The 22,574-nt window shown below is 37.9% G+C and overlaps 1 protein-coding gene across 4 annotated transcripts in view; it reads left to right on the top strand.

Annotated features, from left to right (window-relative positions):
• The window catches only part of LOC111247094 (somatostatin receptor type 2-like), a 240,402-nt gene extending 218,618 nt beyond the window's left edge, over positions 1-21,784 (top strand). For 3 of the 4 annotated variants that reach the window (XM_022797658.2, XM_086982969.1, XM_086982968.1), the window contains one exon: positions 201-21,784. In XM_022797658.2, the coding sequence (XP_022653393.1) occupies positions 201-319 (119 nt within the window). In that variant the 3' untranslated portion in view covers positions 320-21,784. The remainder of the gene's footprint in view (positions 1-200) is intronic. The other variant, XR_015323293.1, reaches the window with a different exon arrangement.
• The last annotated feature ends 790 nt before the right edge of the window (positions 21,785-22,574 follow it).

Here is a 22,574-nt window from a genome sequence, read left to right as displayed (position 1 = left end):
TGAAAAATATACTAAATATGCTAATCGAATAATATTGTGCAGTGTTATAAATAGGCTACCGACCCTTCCGAATCGTCTCTTCTAGTCTGAACACAAATAGCGATTCTTACCGTTCGAGCATCAATCTAGTCATCGCCGTAGTGCTGTCAATGCTATTGATCGTCGTCTGCTGACGCTCTCTATAACTGTCATTTTTTCAGGGCCTGACATTGACTTATCAACCAATTGCACACGAAGCGACCACTGCGGCCAAATTGGGGAACCTGGAAACGGTGAAGAGGAAAGGACTCCGTTAAAGTTACCTACGGCGAGGGTTTAGACCGGGTGTCTAGGCTGTTACCATGTGTTCACTGCGCCAGGACCTCGTCATGGCTATCACAGCTAGTTATGTATCTACCTATAGAAATCATAAATTAGTATTGTTTATATCGACAATTTGTCTCACGAAGGACCGCCCGTATAAAATTACGTCCCGCTGGTGAAGGACTTGCGTACCTAAAAAACAGTTATTTAATGGCTTTAGTGATGTTAACGGAAAAGGTTGATTATTACAGAAGGAGACAGGGTGTCTTAAAGCGAAACAAATCTGCAATGCTAGATAGTTCTAGCATGAACTGCAGGAAAAAAGAAGTTCCGTTAGTGTCCGGACTTCTTCCGGCATCTATATACATACTAAAGATGTACAGATGTAAAGCGATATAGTTAACGTTACTCATGGTCATGGTTTGTCCACGAGACCCAGAACAGAACGAGGGCCGCGACGCGTTCGTTGAAAAAGGTGAATGCTGAAAGATCATTCTCGTAAAGACGATAAGCACACGGCAAAAGATGCATCTTTGAGATGAAGTTAGAAAGCACACAAAAGAGGATAGAATATACTAGTTTTCTTGTTAACGAAAATGGTTTGACAACGTAGCGGTCGTCATAGTTTGCTATAGTCAACGGGTGGGCCGTTATTGGCACCGTCTATTACCTGTGACCTAAGACACAATGAAAGTGATTTTTTTTGCTATAACTTATCAAGAGATAATTAAATTGACGTTAGATCAACTGGGCACATTTGTGTTTAGGGACGTTAGGTTAGGTTAGGTTCACATGTCTACCTTTACACATAGTTAATTGGCAATTATAATATAATTAGGTATTTTACTTAATGAAGCGTATAGAACCGATTAGAAACGGCGTTATCGAGTGTGTTTTTATTTTGAGTGTTGTTACGACAGTTTATCTTATTATCTAAAGTATGTTATACTCGCACATTTTACAATTATGTCACTTTTCGTACTTACCGTACGTCTGATGCGATATTAAAGGTTCAGATGAACAATAAGACAAATCGAAGTAAACCGACAAGAATCCATAGAGTACAACGTCCCATATAAAAAAAAAAACACGCACGGTTATTATTTCATGTTTGAATGGTAATCGAAAGTTTATCCAGACTCGTCTGCTAACAAGAATTACTATAACGGTGACATTAACACGAACCCATACTGTACCTCGATGGTGAAGATGTTTGTGAAGCCGAGAACACTTGCCCAGCCAATCGAACAAGCAAACAAGAAAAGCCCAACGTGGCAATCATTCACATAAAAGAATATGCCAGACTACTTCATCAGCAGTTCCAAAATAGGAGTGAAACTCAGCAAGAGTTTATTTGTCCGTAAGATTTTTTGAGGTTTGGAATTTTGACTACGGTTAGTCCTGTAGGCCCATTTTGAGAAAGTCAGTAATTTCTATCAGGCATGAGTGAACTGGCCATTGCAAGATTCCGATCAGGTTTCTGGGTGCTATTTTCGATGGCAGATTGTGATGAAGATGACAATGTACAAACAATTCATAATAATGATAGTAAACAGGATATAATAGTAACTCTATCTAGGGTAAGGTTTACTAGAAGCTGTAGGATTAGCGGCCAAGAAGTATTTCTGATGAGGAAACATGTGAGGTAAGAATAAGTGCTACGTAATGCTTCGATCTGAATTGCGTCCAATGACAAAACAAATAAAGCCATAAATAGTTATTTATATTGAAAAAAAATGAGTTATGATACCAGTAACCCCAAATGATCACGAACCCGAATGATCATTTCGATGGATCAGAACTGGTTTAATCAGTATATATATATATATCTATATATATATATATATATATCTATTGATTGAATCATCTTTGTTTGTCGAATAATAAACATTGCTATCTAGCCCCACATGTCTATGGATGAGAACGATTGTGATGATGGGAGGGGTGCACAAGAAGCAGCACATTGAACGATCCATATGCGACTACACAGTTCGTTCTCAATCAATGATATTAAGGTAAAATACATCAAAAATAAGTTAAATTCACCTTCAATCTTCTCTCGTAGAAATTTATTCATGTCCAATGAGAACTAGTGTAAAGGTCAAATGATGACAACAAAAAAGAATGGTGACTTAGTAGGAATTGGCACTGGCAATTTAAGCCGTGGAAGGGGACAAGAGCCAACGGATTGAACTGTATGGATACATTGTATAGTACTTACAGCCAACTGAACTTAATTAGCTTATTCTGAATGGACGTACAAAATTGTGGTCGTATTTGCCTAAGGAAATGATTGACGGCAAACAAAGCGGCCTCTCAGCTATTATAGCAAGCACAAAACTGCATTGTCTCTAAATGCTCGGCTAAATCCTTGTTTGGCAAAGCATGGCCATGTGGTAAAACGACTAGCGCACCAAACCCAAATTCTGAGAGAAACAAGGATGAAACGGGGACCAAATCCATGAAAACGCAGGACCCTAGCAGTCGCATCATCTGATGGTTTTCAGTTTCCGCAAACGCTTCGTCGTTGACTACGTCTTGGAGTCGAAAACTTCCAGAAAACAAACATAACAATTTCCCAAAAGCTGTTGTAATAACATTTACAGATCTTTCTACATGTCTCCGTGTGGCATTTTGCGGTATATGATTACTATGCAATATTGTAAATGGTGTTAGTTACTTAAGGGTACTATTACATTCTCCAAATTGACACAATCATCCGTCCTTACTTAATAGATACATAATTAGCATTGGTCGCAAAATTTTTACATAGTGAGTAATTATACAACTCTAAGTGAATTAGGTATATAGAGTAAGGTGTTCCTGAGGGTTCGATCTATTAGAGCTCAACGATTCTGAGAGAACTCGGAAGACTGTCGTATTTTTAAACTTCCCGCCAGACAACACCGTTCTTGCGGATCGTTCTGGACTCCATCGCATGCGCGGATTGCGTGGGCGATTAACGTTTAGGTTAACAGTGGGAAGCAGCAATGCTCTGTTTATATAGATGTCTTCTAGAAATATTAAACATAGCGCCCATTTGACAACGTTAGCGCCTTATTATCAATCACATACGCCTTAGGTCAAGCTGAACTATACGACTGAGATTACGTACATAGTATAGACTATGTGCACTTGATCCGCAGTTCATTTTCAACAAAAGTTGGTTCCTTAACATTTGGCATAGCCCCGTTTTGTGACGACGTAACAGCTACCGTAGGCTCTATCCATACTTAAAACTTAGATCAAGATACGTATTTGATGCTTGTAGCGAAAGGACACTGAAGTGTTTCTTCAATTATTAGTGTCGAACTCCCTCTAGCGACGGTATTTTTCGTATTTTATAAACCGAGTGAACGAATACGCGGACACAAAATCAAAAAGTTGTCCGTACACATGTAGGCACACAAAAGCGCAAGAAAAAACACACGGGTATATATACTGTCAACCGCGACCCCGAAAATTACAACAACATCTGCTGATATATTATATAATAAAATGGAATTATATAATTTATTGGCATACGAGGAATACAAGATAGGCGAAACAAAGATGCGCTCTAATGACAATATTGCTAGGTGGTTTGTTTGCCGTGGGTACTACGTTTGCCGTATATTTGCATTCATTACTGATAAAAATATACGGGTAAACCGTAAAGCTAAATAAAGAACTATATATATATATATATATATATATAGTTCTGATACATATATAAATTATATATACATATAATATATGTATATATAATTTAGTCAAGCGTTTTCAATGCCTAATGATTACTTGATAAGTAGCTGAGATCTTTGGGTCGAGCTGCTCAAAATTTTTTAAAAACGGAAGCCTTAACATTAAGTGTTAACATGCTAGTTTAGGCTGTGTTCTACTGAACGTACAATATGTATGTTCAATATTCTTTGATGAAAAGTAACTTAGACATCATCAAGTGGCTCCCGTAGCACTACTGCTGGTGATCGCCGTACCGCCATCGAAATTTGTGAAAATTTCTACTAAAAAAAAGTCTCTTCGTATATTCTAATACATATCTTGTCTTTAGTGATACAGCTGGCTGCCATGTCTATGCAAAAAAGGTCGTAATTTCTGATTAAAATAAGTTGTTATAGATCACGAAATTCATGTTGTGGTGGGTTATAGAACAATCACGACACATTTACGTGGTTTACACAGAGGAGTAAAAGATAAATTGAAATAAAAATATCCACCACGGTCAGAGGACATTTCTACAATAAAGGCAGCATCTCCAACTCAGGGCATTTTGAAAATGATCTTTAAGGGGTACAAGACGGCTTCGTCCCAACGCTCGCTCGTTAACCTCATCAATAAAATAAAAAGCGGAGATTGGTCAAGGAAAATTTCATGAAGGACTTGACCCAATAGCAGAAGGCCAAACACATCGAGATGAACTTTCGTTTAAACACGCAAACATATAGGCACATGCATCTTACACATGTCGTGATTGCCGCCTTGTAAACCAGGACACCCGCCTTCGACGAGAGGATGCATATTGCGAAAGTACAGTTTGGCAAACGTTACGGCAATAAAAAAAAATTTCTATTCTTTTTACCCTATAGAAAAAGTGAGCATCTGTGCGACCTTTTCTAGAAAAAGTTCTAGACAAATAACAGATTTTAAATATCACTGCAGATTTACAAGGGAATGGTCCTGACGATCTAGCTCTGTAAATCGATTCATGTAATCTATTGTATCAAGGCTATATAGAGAAACTGGAATTTATCTGGACAACGCTAGTTTTCGATGCTCTAGTTATTTTCTGCATTCGCCCATCTGCTTCTCTGCGCAGCGTCACTCGGTGCTGGCACTGCTTCTCTAACGTATTTCGATATGAGACGTATGATTAGAGAGCACATCTGAGAAGTAAACTTAATCGATGATTCACCATACGCCGAAAAAACGTCCCGAAGTTGTGGGAACAATATTGTGGAACAGAAATGATAATAGCGAAGGAGGATACCTTTCAGCAAGAAGAGGAAATAAGTAGTTCAGGCTCAGCTTAAGAGTTGGTTTTCGACAAGAAAACGGAGTGTATTTACGTCCAACAAAGACGTTTAAACCCAGGTAGACTCTCGGTTGAGCAGGCAAACGCGTTACCACTACACTGACACAGGCACAACAAGAGTACGAAAGAGCATATGGCAGTCGCTGCATCCTGGGATCAAAAACAGCAAGTTCTACAGGTTTTGATATTTGCCCTAGAAAAATGGTGATTTTCGTCTTAACGTCCGATGTTATTAACCAGTTCTAACATTACTTGTGTACTACTTCCAAAGTAATTTAACGGTCAGTTTTTAAAATGCTACGCGCTACAGGGCGTCACGTCTATGATTGTCTTGTGTTACTTCTCTTCGATATTTGTGGATGCTTCGTTTCTTAATAAACACTTACACAGGGTGCGCTTGCCTAATAAGCGACGAAGATCCACAGGCCAATTGGCAGACATGTCAAGACTACCAGTTTAAATATTTACAATGGACGGCGACGCTTCAACTATCCATTCATTTTGGTACAAAGTTTCCTCCTCTACAAATCCGCGAACCCTCAATATGATTACGGTTTTGCTGTGTCTTCGACGAGTAAGCTGCTCCGCTTAATTTCACCCGACTGAGTCCGTTTGTTACCTTAATATTTCGGGGTCTTCAAGTGAGATCTTTGAGGTCGACTCGCGCCTGGGCATCTTTGGCGTTCAAGTCTACCTCTGCGACGGGAGATAATCAAGAAAACATGTAAAATAATAGGTCGTGCAGAATATGATTGATCTCTTGGTCCTGACGGAGTCATAGATTGACTCCGTTGGGTTCCTAAATGTTTATTGCCACAGGTAGCTCTAGCAGGGTGCCGTTATAGGAGCACTGTATTTCTAGTCAGCCTTAATAAAGGTTAGGTAATCCAAGATCCATAGCCTTCAGTTAGTCTGTCAAACTCAATAAGCTAATTTTCATAAGCTTGTTGTGCATAGGATATTTGACGAGTCTTATGTCATTACAGAAGGGGCTACACGCTACATTTGCTTTGACCGCGCATTTAAAGGGTAATCAATAAATCAAGGAATTCTATTAAAAGGTTATTATTAGCTAATTAAAAATTAGCTTTAAAAGTAATCTTTCTTCAAATTTTCTCTGTTTTTATTTATATGTATAGTAATATAATTCCAAAACGAAGTCTCGGAGTGTTTTTGATTAAAAAAAAGTACTATAGCACATATATGTGACTTGAATATAACACACTAAGGAGATTATAGTTAACAGAATCTCCCATGCTTTCAGTTGTTTGTCAGTCCTTTAGGATGGCTTCATTGGGATTTTCAGCCAATTTCAGTAGTGTTTATCAAAAGGCCTATTGCTCGACTTCATTGGCTCCTTGTTTCGATTGCGGTCGCAAAGAGAAACGGCCATTGTTAGCTGACTGATAGCTAGCGTACGAATGCACCTTAAGCGTTTATTGTAGAATTTGTGCTATAATTTTTTTTTTGTATTCCGTTGACATTAAAACATCTAGGAGCCGCCCGGTTACCATGACAAGTGCTCTCATGCTGGTTAATGTTACAACCGCATCACTATACGATCTACCCTAAGTTTCCTGTCAAAAAACATAAAATATACATATACACTCAGTGTATAGGTAAAACAAGCAAATTTCATCTACAAGAAACTATTAGATGTTTCCACCTACATATACAATGTAAAACAGAACATCTTCTATTGAAAGAGATTTATAGATCTCTATATTTCTCACAACGGATTTTCTCTTAAATTATAGAATCATTTAAGATGTTTGCTGGAATTCTCGTAGGTTGGCTCACACCTAAAATTCTTTATTATAATATCAACATATATTGAAATAGACGGCTCTTTAATGAATTATCGTAATTTGTCCCGTCATTAATTCGGCATGTGTCATCGCGCAAAAAAAGCCTACTGAAATCTATTAATAAAATGTCGGACTAATAAATATTTGGTCATCCAGAAGAACCGCTTTTTGTGCTGTTCTCTTTGCTATATAAATTTGACTTTAAATATTTTAGCTTTTTACTTTTCAAAGGTTTTCTAAATCTAATAACTAAAATTTTGGACTGAGTTAGCTTGCTCCTATAAATACTACGCTCGTGCTGTGTAAAAAAATTATTTTTAAAGGCTACTCGTAGACAAATGAACGTAATGGCTAAAATGGCATTCTGTTTTATACAAATTACTATATCCTTTGTGGCAAAGTCTCTATGGTTGAATATTTAGATAGAGGGAGAATTGTTTGAACGATAAGAACAACTTAATTGAAACAACTGTCCTGTAGTCACATAAACAAACTCCTCTAAAATAGAATCTTACACCAATGTAAACGTGAAAAAAAATCCTTCCCAAGGGTTTGTTCTGGATATTACGATTTTGACTAAAATAACTTTGTACTGACCCAGATATCTAATACACTAATCGACTCCTTGGTGCATGTTATTGTCGGGCGTTCCCATTTGAGTAGCCCAGAGCCACGCTACGAATCTGATCAAGGCATAAATATCCTGATCAAAGCGATACCAGAAAGGACACCAGAAGCTCGCTATATGACATATCTCCTGCAAACATTCACTGGATTTGTCTGAAGGATAAATCAATTTAGTATCTATACTAGCGCACGGGTTGCCAAACCCTCTTATCTCAAAAGCAGTTAACAAAGTAACGCTTCACGTGCTCTGTGACGGGCTACCGAGTTACTGTTCCCAGTACGCCAATGTTTATAGCGCAACATTCTTTAACTTAGATCTTTCATTACGTAAAAGTATTTAAAATTATAACGAAAACTATCACCCTAACTTAAGGATAGATACAGTTCATCTACAGTAGCTGTACCCCAATAACAGAAGATGAAAGTGACTTGTCCTGAGTTCCTCATTATCCTTACTTATCTTATCTTATCTTATCTTTACTTAGCCTAAACGAATGAATAAAAGGTGTGCCAGGTGAAACCAAGGCATTTTGCAATACTTCGACTAGCTAGCACGTACAATCACGCGCAAACTGACGAATATACCTACGTTACCTATTCTCTGTAAATATGTCTATTTACTTGTGAATCTCTCACTTACCCGAATCAAATTGCCCCAGATAGCCACAAAAGTCATGGCCAATGCGCCAACGTCTACAAGCGTTAACGGATGCATTCTTACACCGAGCAGTAATCGCTGCTTGGGGCAGAATTGTATTTGGGCATCTGCACGCGGGTGCAGGCGCCTGTCCACAGTTCTGCACTCTAAGTTCTTACTTAAAGAGGGGTGGCATAGGCGGCATTACCAGCAATCTGTAGTAACGTGGGTGCGTGTAAACTCTAGTCTCAGTTCTTCAAGGAGAAAAGCGTCTAGCGTGAAAAAACATCACCTTTCCTTTTCAGACCCCCTGAAGTGATCTACGTCGTCCAAACCTGAACTTTTTGAGGGCTCCTGAAAACTGGGTTGATTTCGATGTTTTAACGACAACAGCAACGACGTCTCACACTATCCTTTAGTGAAGCTGACAAAACTACTTGATACTATTGTCTGATAATTTTTCCTTGTCTCATAAGCCTGACACTTTATAGGACAACTGCATGTATAAATTCAGTTGTTTTTGCGAGAACTAAAATTTCGACGATTGTAATTGTGCGTGATACAAACATTATGGTTGCATTCTCCGATCGGTTTATGATAATACTTTATCGAAGAAGGCCGTTTTTCTATAAAGTTGCATATTTTAGATGCTATAAGTCGTATTGCGTAGGCGTTTGGGAACTGTCACTTCTGGCTGGGCGACAGTAAATGAACTGAAATTGTTAGAATGCTTCTATGATTTATTTATATTAAACTAGAGCTCCTTGAAGGTACGCGAAATTTCTGCAAAAACTTGGCATATTTTACAATTTTGTGACGATAAAGGTACAGGTAGTGCCCAGGCCAATAACAAAAATGCGCCGTTTACGGTCATAATGGACTATCGGAAAAAATAGATCAAAGCCTGTTTTGTCGCTTTCGATCTGGACATTTTGATGAGAAAAATGTCCTTTGTTATACTCGACCGATTATGGAAAAAGTTGATGAAATTATTACGAATGTTAAGCAAGAATAGTTACACTTGAAACGAAAGTTACACTTCAATTGCCATGATATCGTCAAGGGCCTGAGCATCTAGCAGCTTAGACATTTGAAGGGAAACAGCTTTAAACTACTGGAAGGGATCTCGTGAAAAAAAGAAGCTCGCTGTTTGAGTGCCACATGGATTGGCATAAAATCAGCTATCCATTCGTTTTACTATCGGCAAAACTCCACTGAAACACAGCGTAATTGAATCATTTTTAGGGTGGTTGACCACATGCGATTAAAACAAATGGGTTACATATACCAAAAATGGGTAATAACGAAAGAGATGTGCGCTATAAATTCAAACTAACGCCAAAGGGCTCATGCTAAGCGTCTGATAGGATTGGAAAGGAGCCGTGCGTAAGCGATTGATTCGGATCTCTACTGTAGACGGCTAACGAAATTACAAAAACAATCATTGGGACTAGTGGACAAAGGTCTCCTCGTCTATTATGATAATGCCACACAGCATGTAATCTTAGCTACCCCGAAAAAATAAAAAAAAACAGAAGAACTTGGATGAAAAAAATTATTAATGCGTCCGCTGTATAGCTCGGATCCTTGGCCATTCCACTATCATTTGTTTTGGTTTCTTCTAATGAGGTAATTCAGCTGCGATAGTGAAATGCAAAAAACGACCTATCAGCATTTTTTGCCCACTGACCACAGAAATTCCATAGTGATGGAACAATGGTGTTCCAACCCAGAAAAAGCAAACGGTTAGCAATCAAAATGATGAATATTTAATTTATTAATGTAAAGATATTTACTTCAATTTGAGCTTGAGACGGTCAGTACTTTTCAGACCAGTCCGGCAAGTAAGATTTAATTCCCTAGGTAACGACCCAATCTTCGACTCGATATAAACTGCTGCTTACATAAGCTTACAGCATATATATATAGACTTAAGGTTTAGTTATATATTTCTGTGAGAAATATGTTGTTGTGTTTTAATGTATAGATTTGTCTATTTATATAAAATAACACACAGCGAGTTAACCTGTTTTGCAGACGAAGCGCGTCTTTTTAAAAGCCGTTGTCGTATATATCAACAACTCCTACTCTGTGTATTCTCGTTTCTCGTTTCATATAATGGAGCAGCCAGCTGTGACATAAAGGTTAAAGTCGTTTGCAAAAAAGGCAGCCTGCGGTGCTCCAATAGCCTAAAAAAGTTAAGCCTGGGTTTGCTTTTTCACACTATCTGTATTATCATATGACGCGACACTCTGCCGCAACGTTATAATAACTATTTAGGCGCTTACGGTACAAACGCAGTTAACACAAATTAGCAGGACACTATTATATCAGTAAACAGCTTCAGGCTAGCCGAGGGCGTCGGTATGGCCTACATAAAAGATCTTACATGTAAAAATCCTTAATTTGGCTACCTTATTGGGATGAAACGCGTTACACATACTCTAAATCCCCTGAATTGTTCCTTATCAATAAATTCTTTAGTGAAATTGTAGTATAGGTTATGAAGACGATTATGGCGAGCCCAATCAGCACATGTGCCACGAAATTTTTCCTCTTAGATCTGCTTTCTTTTAAAGTTCCTGATAACAAAAAGAAAACTGAAAAATGATAGTAGTAATAATAATATTAATAATAAATCTTTACTTTTTCATTAGTCGATTACTTTGGTTGGCGCATAGTGGGAAAACATCAGATAAGGTTTGTTTTCGTCCAGGGTGGAAGGGCAACACAGTTGTTAAAGCTCGCTGACGCAAGTCATTGCTATTCTGCTTTGATAAAAGTGCATATGGGACGCCACCGGACCCGGAGCTGATCCGACATGAGCTCCCGAGAAGACGCCGGAAGCCGTCAATCTCCGCTTACGACAGCTGGCCACTTAATTGCAGCTAGACTCCTTTGAACCCTTCAACTAGCTAGAAAGCAATAGCCAAGTTTGGACTATTACCCGCCTACGACCCAGACAGGGTGTCTAGCCAGCCAAATGGGCCTTCTTTGTTGTAATTGACATATGGCATACTTTAACCAATGAACGCTAACAGCTGGATATCTCACAAGAGGTTTTTTGTTTGTCGACTCAGCAGCCTGCAATATATCGTGATAACGTATTACCGCCGAAACCTTGAAAATGAGGCAAATCGTTTAAGTGGGATTTTTATGACAGTCCAGGAAAAATGACAAAAGAAAAAGGCATACCAATATTAAGCTTCTTGTTCTTTAAACCGGGGCGATCTCGCGTCTGAATAACTTTGACACTGCAGCGTACACTGCTATAGAGAAGCCCGAGATTAACTAAGCTCTTACGACCAACGTTATACGAGCGTCTAGGAATAAATAGATCAGATGATTTTGATACGTCCAACCAGTTCTATGTTTCTTCACCATAGAATGTACTAGATCGCCTTAATGAGAAAAATCCATGGCCATCAGTTCTGGATTCCGGATCAGCGCCGGCAATTGTCTTTGTTTTTAAAAGAAAGCAAAAGCAGTAATAGTAAATAGCTTTTTGCCTTGAGGATTTCACAGCGTACATATATACACGTGACGCATTTAAATCTAAGTTTTAGAAGGTCATGTTTCTACTTGCTGTGGCTGAAGGAATCTTGGGAATTAAGTACAAAGAAACATTTTTTGCTTCCTCATACCTTAGCCAAATTGAACGTATACAGACGATGGCACAGAAACGGCATACGATGATGACAATTAAAAGTAGAAAAAGAAATGGAATTATAGTTTATATATAGTGGATAGGAATTTTAGAAAAACGTTTTGACCGACAACAAGATGCCCTCGACTTCGCCTGAATGTGTTGAGGTGGACCGGCACAGTAACACTGTACAATGATATAATGAAGTCGCAAACACCATTCATCACATTCAAACGTAAAGCCGTTGACAAGCCAAAGATTCCATCGAATGCCTCTTACTAAATGTAAGAAACTTGCTCCGTTTGATATGTAAAATATGGAAAAAAAATAAAAGCTTCTTACTATGGGCAAGCCAAATATTTTGTTAGAAAATATGATTTTTTTCAAGCAATTTCTCCTTGAAATATCCAGTTCGAATTTCCAAAGGCAGATCTTACGCTGTAATCTCTATTTGCATCATTAGGAGATCGTTTAAATAATAACAACACAAATAAGCTGGTCGCTCTCACGTATGTCAACATGTCATGAGCTTACAGAATGTACAAATAGAAAATGTCTGTTTAGGATTAACATGCACCATAAAATATCGTAAAACTCACTTGCACTTCAAATCGGGAATTCGGTTTTGGTCGAAAAAATTCATTGGACTCCAACGATAAACTGAAAGCGATATGAAGCTCATCCTATAGTATTAAACATATAGTCATTTATTATTCATATATAGGGAGTGCTTCAACGAAGATTGAATTCGATCAGTAACGCATAAAAACAATCGGTGGTTAGGAAGTACATCAAGTTTTAGCCATATGTCAAGGTGTAGAAAATAAAAACAGAAATAATACGAAAATAAAAGAAAAATTTTAATGAAATGACCATACAACATAAAGCGGTAGATTGAACAATCGAAATTATAAAAACCGGTCATTTTGACGCCCAAGTGACGCTTTACTTCGTGTCGCTAACGGAAGTAGCGATTGAGACCACCTTGTCGGCTTGTGACAAAACCAAAACGACGCGTAACCGAAATCATATTGCCTGCATCATAGCCGTATGTTGCGCGTGTGCTCCTGACAAGAAGGATTTACTTGTAGCGCTCAAATAAGAGTCAAGCGAACGTTTAATTCACGCAATTGAAAAGTACATTTTATTTAAAAACATGGTGTTTAATAAACAGAAAAAGGTTCCTCTCATTATTTCTTTTTTATATCTATGTTCAGTTGCTTCCCAATAGCAACACATGAGACTTATCTATATGTTTCCGCCTATTATGGGACTTACGAACACTGATTAGTATTATTATTTGATAATCCGATTTTATCTATAAGTATTGAAAAAAATTGAGGATATATTCATTTGTGTGGAATAAAACAATAATAATAAAGGCATACGCCTGACCAAATTACTCAACGATCACTGATAGTCGAGTTGCGGAATGTTCAAAGAGAAAGTATGTGCGCTGTATCCCTTTATATAATTTTTTCTAATTATGGCTCCTTAAAATTCAATCAAGTGATGCGACAATCCTGACATTGTCTTTCACATTTATAAGCTTCAGTCTCGTATATTTTATAAGAGGATATAGAGTTGTGGCATTACGAATACGGATATGGAGTGTCCAAATAGTGGAGTACAACGCTTCAGAATTAGCTTGAGTGGCGCCCGAAAACCAGCAAAAAGAGCCAAGGAGAAAGAATACTATTTTTGATGCAATTTCAGTTAAATTTTTTTCTGCACGATCGTAGCCTTTTCGCATCCATATTTCGGTGGACTTACAGCATCCTGATGCTTTAGAAGGTCTTTGACCCCATATGAGAAACTTTATTAATCGAAAAATCTTAAACACCCCAACTATGTAGACCTCACAACTGCAGTCGAATAGCCCCCTGCGACTATTTCTTTTACGGGCTATTGAAATATTATTAATGAAGAGTTATTTAGTGTTAATAAAGTATTTTGGTATATCTTTCCGCAGAAAATCTAAGCTCACATAACAACCGAGCGATGCTCTATGCCCATTACATCGAGGATATAAAAGAATATGACAGATTTCTAATATGACAAATTTTACTATTTAATTGAGCTACATTTATGAGCTTGAATGACCGTTTCTCTAATGGCTCGATTCTTTGAAATTAAGGACGCCTTTAAGCTGGACAGCTTTAAAGGAAGTGAACCGTCGCTAGTGTTATAGATATTGGCTCCGTCTTATTTATTTGTCACTATAAAAGGTCAATTCCAGGTCTAGGATTCTTATATAGCGATATTACACAAAATAAAAATCCTATCAACACGCGGTTCTAAGAAGAAAATGACTTGGTGCTCTCTGCATTTTGATTCAAGCAATGATATGTGTCGTTCGTCACAAAATTATTAACTCGAAGAATACCTGTTAGAAATATCTTAAATGTATACTACTTGAGTTACTGTATTGCGTAAAAGCATAAACAGATTTTGTCGCGTAACATGAAAAAGACCACTGATATGTAAATACAAAGCGGTTATCAGAAATAACTGATTGATGGAAAAAAGGGGTCGTTTTGAAAAGACAATGCAGACCATCATCAATCATGCTCACCTGGGAACACAAAAAGGGAACCTGATGAACTTATAGGCGTGCAAATTGCATGTAGGCTTTATTTAATCCGAAGTGCTCGTAAGTAGATAGGTGAAAACTATACCGATAGGATAATGAAACGGGACCTTAGATTCTTATTCCTATATATTGTGTTTTTCTAGCGTCGCTATAATAAACCCTTCTGGAGCCTAATACCTCTCCGTACACATCCAAAAAAGTTTTTTGAACTTAATGTTTGTTTTAATCTTTTGTGTTTTACTCTTATTGTTGCTTTAGGTACTGTCAACTGACACATTCAACACAACCTACATACAAACGGAAGTTATTTATCTGTTTGATTTTGATAATAAACTTGTCCTTGATAAAGCTGTTTCACAAGCAAAATTTACACACGTCTATTTTTCTCTAGGTTTTCTGGCTCCTTTGCTATACGCAGTAAGTAACGGTAATAAACCAAAAAAAGTATTATTATTCGGTATACATTGCGTTATTTTAGATGTCATTCAACCTAACAGACTTGCCGAATGCGTAGAAGTACGTAGAAGAGCTTCGAAAAATTAGAAGAGATTTAGTGATTTTTAATTTATGTGATAAGAATACAAGTGGAATTCTTAATTAAGCTCGAATCAAAATATTTATAAAAAGAGAATCAACGACCGCAACAGTGCAGCGTAATTTTAGATAATACTAAGACATACTGACTATATAGACGGGTTCTATGACTGCGGCTGTTTAGCATATGACTACGTCCTATTCCCCCACATGTATACGCTTACGAGAGTAGTCATATACTTATATTAAACTTTTTTTTCTTTAGAGAAAAGAGATAAATTCGCTCGGGATGCTGTTTTACGATTTATTAAGGTAGTGGAAGCGCTCATCCACTAAAAGCTATGGTAATTTAGAATAGTTTTAGAAAAAAAGACGGTTTTTGAGCTCAGGTTCATCAAAACATCAGTAATTTATCTTGCCACACCTCCAATAATGTGGATGGTACTAAAAACAATGTTTTGAATTAGATTGAATTCTCAAGGTTTCCTTAAGTCCTATTTTGTTGTAGGCCGCATTTCGGCACCCACCTACATAGTCTTATGAACGGCAGGAATTGAACCCCTGTTCTAATTATCCTAGAGTGTGAGTAAATATCTATCTATCTATCGCTAGACTAATCGACGATATCATAAAAGATAAATATTCTGAATGTTACGTCTGGAACTGCCTGATAATTATAAATATAGTTACCGATATCTCTCGCACACTAGGTTTATTTAGATGAGTGCATTGTTGGGGCTCGCGTGCTGAACGTCTGATAGCTGCTGGAAAATAATACAAGTGAAACCGGTTAGCAACTACGCGGAGCGAAGCTCGATACATTAAAAAGCGCATTTACAGCTCATGTGAAAACTCCGATGGCGGCATGCGTTTCAGCCCTGGTTTAACCTTTCAGGTAAATCGACTTGAAGGCCCTAATTTTTAGCGTGTGCATGGGTGCAAATGCCTAGGAGAAAATATCGTAGATTTCTAGTCACTTAATTCGTATAAACCCTACATAGATAATCTGCCTTTGCGACGAAGTCCACCCGTTAGAAACACTCGGCTCAAAGAGACGCGTGTCATTACGTGTCAGTACGACATTGTTAAAGCATGTTGGCATGATGGTTCGTGAGATACAGCGTACAATTTCTTCCTGTATTTTCATCCTATTAAGGTCTTCTTGGGTTTTCGTTTGATCTATCAATAGCTAACAATAAGCGATAAACAATAGGCGACACTTTCGAGTCTCCTCACTTATGTGTGCATATAAAAGTCGGATGGTACTGTTCTGAAAAAACCTGAACCGTACAGGATCTTTCTGAGCCTCAAGGCTTTGCAAAGCGAATTCAGAATCAAAAAAAAAATTTCATGAATTTTTAAGTTCTTAATCAATTGAAACGAGTTCTGATCAGGCTACTAACTATCACATTGCCGGTAATTTAAATTACGCTACAAAGCATATCTAGCTTTGAAAGCTTTTAGAAAGTCTAAATTTCGACAGATCATATACTTAATCTTAAGTATAACTACAATACAATTGGGAATCCTAATATTTACTTGTATTTTGTTTCCTTTCGCTTCAGCTCCAAATATGGCTGATAGTTAAATGAATGCATCTGAATAAGTAGTACGGCATTAGTATATCAAGTGAACGAGGAAGCCCCTCACGAAAGACTAGCAAAAAGAAGTCAATGGCGAAATATACAAATCTACTAATTGTAGCCAGTCGTTGGGACTTTGAAAACCCATACATTTATTTTTGATATTTTTGTTTAAATTTCAGCGTTGTTAATTTCGTTCGAAGTTAGGTTCCTAAAAAGCGCATGTATTATCTGGCATTGCATGGTCGAGTATGCCTTCTTCAATTTCTCTATTCAAAAAGGAATTACACAAATTTACTGTAAGAAGGTACCAAAAAAATATCGTCTTGGATATCGTCGGTGGCCAGGCTGGCCGGATGAGTAGATTTAACAGGCTGTCACAAGCAGGAGCTTCCAGATTCGATCCTTAATTCAAATGAGAGTAACTTTTCAAGTTATTTGAATTCTTTATATTTTTAATATCAGCTCCCATTGCTCAGTCTGGTTCTGAACGAACAGTCGATTCTCTGTCCGGAACATACTGGAAACTGGTGGTCGTAATAACATCAGTATGTTATTACTAAAGGTTAAGAAAAAACGAGTTATCTTTAACTAAAAATTAACACTGTATATCAAAATAACATTTTATAGAAAAGCGAGACGGAACGTTATCCCTGGCGACGACCTCAGGTTTGTTGTCATCAATTTGGCTAAATTGTCAATAAAAATTCGAGTACCAGTTTATGTAGTATCGTTATCTGCCTGACATCAAGGTGTTTCGGACCAAAGCGTTTCCACCCGGGAGCTAAAGATAGTTTCCTTCTGACATGCACGAAAAGACAGACATGCATGCATGCATGCGTTATAGCTGCAGATTATGTCGCACACGATTGGAAATATAAAGGGTAACACGAATGGGCCAGAATTTATACTTCGCAACAACTTTTTGCACCTTGGTATTAAATTATGTAGTACGTTCAGACGAATATATTAAATAATGGTTCTAACCTCGGTCTGATCTCGGTCAGAACTAAGTCCGTAAACGAAATGGAGGTGAACACTTTGGCTAGGAATTTTTTTCGAATGAAACTTTGGAACAAAAAGGCTTTGCTGAATAAAATGTCTATTATAGTAATAACATGGTATGATCGAACGCTTCCCTATAAGTTAGACACAAATAATGTTAACCGCTTGAAAATAGAGTGCCTCCTTGGGCTAACATATTCCGATCTTATCCTGTGCGGTGACCTTTGGAACCTTTTTCAATTGTATTGTACAAAACCTCTGTTAGGTGATCTTTGCAGTAATGGGATTTGTGGATAATTTTTGTTTGTTTGTTTGTTTCGGTCAAGAGAACCGCAAAGGGCATAGAGACCTCAGCATAACTGTATATTCGCTACTGGAACTAATACTGTTAAAAATAAACGCTTTATTCTATACAATGTGTTTCGTAATAGAGATTCCAGTTAAACTGTATTACATACCAGCTTGGTTCAACGGTGCTCATGAGGTTTTTTCTAATTCAGTTTCATTTATCCTGAAGTTACAAACTTAGGTCTCTACGTTAAAACACATATAATAAACAAATACTTATACTAATATTAAAATATTTCATCGTATGTATATAAATCCTTTTTTACACACAACCAACATGACTTCAATCTAGCTATGTAATATAGTCATTCCCATAGTTGTTAACATAATATTCTCTCAATCAGACTTTTTCGGATCCATCCCTCGAAGATGTGTCCCTCTGAGATTTCTATCACCAGGTCCAGACTGCTTCTACTTGAGTTTCCAGACTTGCTGAGGGTCTTTGACTTAAGAATCCGGGAAAAATGGCAAGAAGCCTCTAATTTCAAACCAGACGTGTCAAATAGCCTTCTAGCAAGGATCATACGACGCAGGTCCATGAACAAGCAGGAATGACCCCTACAACGATATCATGGAAGATGGGTCTTCAAGCGCTTCAAATGGCAGCAAAGCCGACGTGACTTCAGGCTCATTGTTGAACCTGAGGGTTGTGGGGCCATTCCCGCTGTTTGAGAATGTCATTTAGACCAGGACAGCCGGGTTGACACTCGCCTAGTGGCAAGATTAAAATAGTCTTCTCGTTTTTTTTTAGTTCAATAGAAGCTGCAGTGCCACGCAAAACCCAGAACATATGGGGACTGAAAGTCAATTTATGTATCCAAGACCTGAACATGCACTCTAGGGCAGCGACTCCATTCAATTAAATCCCTTTAATTAAATCGATATTCTTTCTTAGACTCTAAACAAACGACCAAGCACCTAGATCAATGACCCTGTCCGCTTCTTTATGCTTGCCCCTTTAGCAATGAGTTTTATCCTAGAGTTTGTATAAGACCACTATTGTGACCTACGTCGTTTTTCAAGCGGTCTTCTTCTGCGTCAGATAATGACGGGTGGCCCTTCCTATGTCATGACAAATGCTAAATGTTCTGGGCAGCCAGAGAAAGAAAGGGTATCTAATATTCCTTTCGTGCGTTGGAAAAAAATTGACGACAAGACCGGCCTTATTTCTGCAGACTTCACTGTGTATTTCTACATATGGTAAAGGACTATTTGCGGAGGCTAGCCTTGGCACAAATGATCTCGTGACCTATTGATGAAACAGAAACGAAGCCAATAATTGAATCAGTACGACAAGCATATCCTGCAACAGAAGCCTGCTGCACCGCTGAGCATTTAACCTGCATAGAGCTGATGCCAAGTGATCAGAATAAATAGTTAATCGCAGTGTTTTCTATTGAACGGGAAAGTGGAAAGCTTTGCAGCGTAGCCGAGATGTCAATCGTATACTCAAATATTCTTCAATTTGAAATGGGAAAGTATATTCATTGTGTTTTCTGAATACAGAACGAACATTTGCAAGTAAGAATAGTAGTTAACAAAAATCATCATGATCATCACACAGTGTTACAGCGCCGTTGGGTATCAAGATGAACTACTATAAAAGGGTAGAGATAATTTTCAAGAAAAGCCGAGGGCTGTTGTCACCGAACGACCCAATCGATATCAACCGATCAGCAAGATAGTCGGAACAGAAAGGATCTAATCGAGTTTATTATATCAAACCCCAAAAAGGACAGAGTAGAGCCCAATCATATACATTTGGCCACAAAACCATTGCTGTATGAAATGATCGCCGAGATACTATAAAGAACAGTTGCTTGAATCTCGATGCTGAACATCTAGAAAGCAATTTGAGTGAAAAAGCCAAAGCCCATTTTAGGCTGCTGCCCCTTACGCATTCGAAGAAGTAAGCGAGGTAGAATCGGCAATTTGGTCTTCAGTCTTCCCAGTTTTCTTGCGATACACAAATTAATAGCGGTAGGCCTCTTCCTTTTGACGATACCCGTTTAGTAGTGATAAGTGCTATAAAGAAATAGGACAATAACTATATTATATTTCAGAGAAAAGAACTTAGGGTAATCACTAAAAACGTTTAAAGTGCAATGGACCTAGTAGAAAACCTCATTAAATGCAAGCTCCTTGTGTATTTAACTCTACTAACTATTAAATATACACGACCTCATAAATCGATAGAAAGCAGGATGATAGTGCTAATAAAAACAGCCTATAACAATCCACGGTTAAAATTAAGTGGATTTTTTTAATCAAGAATTTATCAGGGTGGAACAACATATTCGACGAGGAAATTTGGTAGTAAACTGAACCCCATATACTAGTCACTGTTGTAACTCTAAAAGACTAGAATAAATAAAAAGTCGACAGTCGCAGTATTTCCAAAAGGATCAACTTCAAATTAAAACCAAACATTTTTATCTTTTTTCAAAGTCAACGCTTACTGCTTGTTTTTCATCGCAGTGTACTTACTATCTACAGCCACAAAAGGAGCGACCATGGTCGATACGCTAATGGCTAACGACACTCTAACAAGCTAAAGAATTAGTCAAGCTTCGCCTATCTCACACGTACCACTCCAATTGAAGTTGGTTTAAAACTTCAAATAAAAAATAGATTGTCAAAACAAGATTGATTCGCCATTTTTTCGGGTTGAGCAAAGTCGAACAGCGAGAGATGACTAGCTTATACATGACTCCATATATTCCATTTAAATATTTCGATCAAATCTCGTCTAGGTACAAGAAATTGTAGGGTGCTTGCGATCTAATTAAGTTCGGAGAGGGGCAGTGGGTGGCAATTTTGCGCTACCTGGGGCAATCGAATGTGTATACAGACTGCCATCGAAGGTACCTCGCGGGCCACATAAATTTCGAGATGTTTTGCCGTTCATGTACCTGGTTTCGAATTGGACAACGCATTTTAGTGACTGTTTCAATGGGAATAAAATTCCGTATAAATGAAGAGAATTCCTCATACTTTGATACTGAGATAAAAAGACGTGCCAATAGAACTTTCCTCTCAAAGAAACACTAACAAAACAAGCAACGTTCAAAAAAGCTGCCAGCAGCTTTACTTCTATGTACATGAATGTCCCCCTGTTAAAGCAGAAGATGCTCTTCTGGATTTTCGTGGTCAGAGTTATCGACCCGTAAAAGGTAACTAAGGACAGCAATGTGATAGAGATTACATAAACCTCAGCATCAGGTCTATGGAACTTAAGATTACATCAATAAATCGACGTAAATTTCCACATGTTTACCTATACCCTGGGCCGTTATATCGTATTTATCGTAAAAACCCATCGTTGATATAGCTTGTAATCCAAATCCTAAAAAATGTATGTATGTTCACTTTACAGACACTTGCGCCTACGACGCCTAGACCTAAATAGAGGATCATTTTATATATGCACCTTCCTGATATTACCTGTAGCTCAGATATTGTTTGTCATCTCCAGAACGTAGAGTATGTACGTACATACATATATATGCAACTACCACGCTACGGTATTGCAGAAAACCTTGCGTGCACCCACAACGTAACATTTCAGCCACGCATTAAGTATTCAAGTCAACTGCAGCACCGTGAGAAACTTCTAACGCCTTTGACCATAATAAGTACTGAAATAAATTAGTGGATGCTAAGAGAAACGCTTGATTCATTTTCATTAGCTATGGAAAATTCTGTCAAAATAGGTTTCTTTGATCAAACAGGGGTGGATTCGCATAAAAGTGCCGATTTGCGTGTTGAAATATCATTTCTAACTCAATGCTTTTCTAAGCGAAGGCGCAGGCCTCATCAAGAAGCCCCAGCTGTGGTTGTGCTTTTCGACTAGATTAGAGGGTCTCCAACATGTAACAGATATTTACTTGCGCGATAAATAGAGGCATACGTTTGAAAGGACATCATTCGAAGCTTTGCTTCTGTACCTTTTGCTCGAAACGATACTGTAGAACCGTATCACAGCTCGTGGTTGATAATCGACGGGAAAAATTCACTGGCCGTATTGGCATCTGGATGCCAAAAACAGTATAAAAATATTCCCTTACAATTTTAACCAGTTTACATAATATAGTGGGGGCTGGCACTTCTTTCTCTAATAAGTTCACCTGATCATATTATAATATCAAGTACCAATTTCCTATTAAACTCCATATTACTGTGGTGCTTCACGCACCCTTATACGCGTACCCAAGTTTCATTAAGCTACTTTTGGCATTAAATGCGCATCCTTAATGGACAGGCAGAACGATTTGCGACGTTTTTCAGGGTTATAGAAATAGGTCAGTGAAATTTTTCCGTAAACGGATGAAATGAATTTTAAATGGAAATCCAGTAATCCAGGAAAGATTTCCCTTTGGTCATGCCAATGTAAGTTCCAAAATAGGCTAGCAAGAGAACGGGTTCTTATAACGTTTGCTGCTAACACACAGTTGAGAG

This window comes from Varroa destructor, unplaced genomic scaffold (genome assembly GCF_002443255.2).
Source record: "Varroa destructor unplaced genomic scaffold, Vdes_3.0 BEIS01000003.1, whole genome shotgun sequence".
NCBI classification, from domain to species: Eukaryota; Metazoa; Arthropoda; class Arachnida; order Mesostigmata; family Varroidae; genus Varroa; species Varroa destructor.
This window is presented reverse-complemented; position numbering and strand designations above follow the sequence as displayed.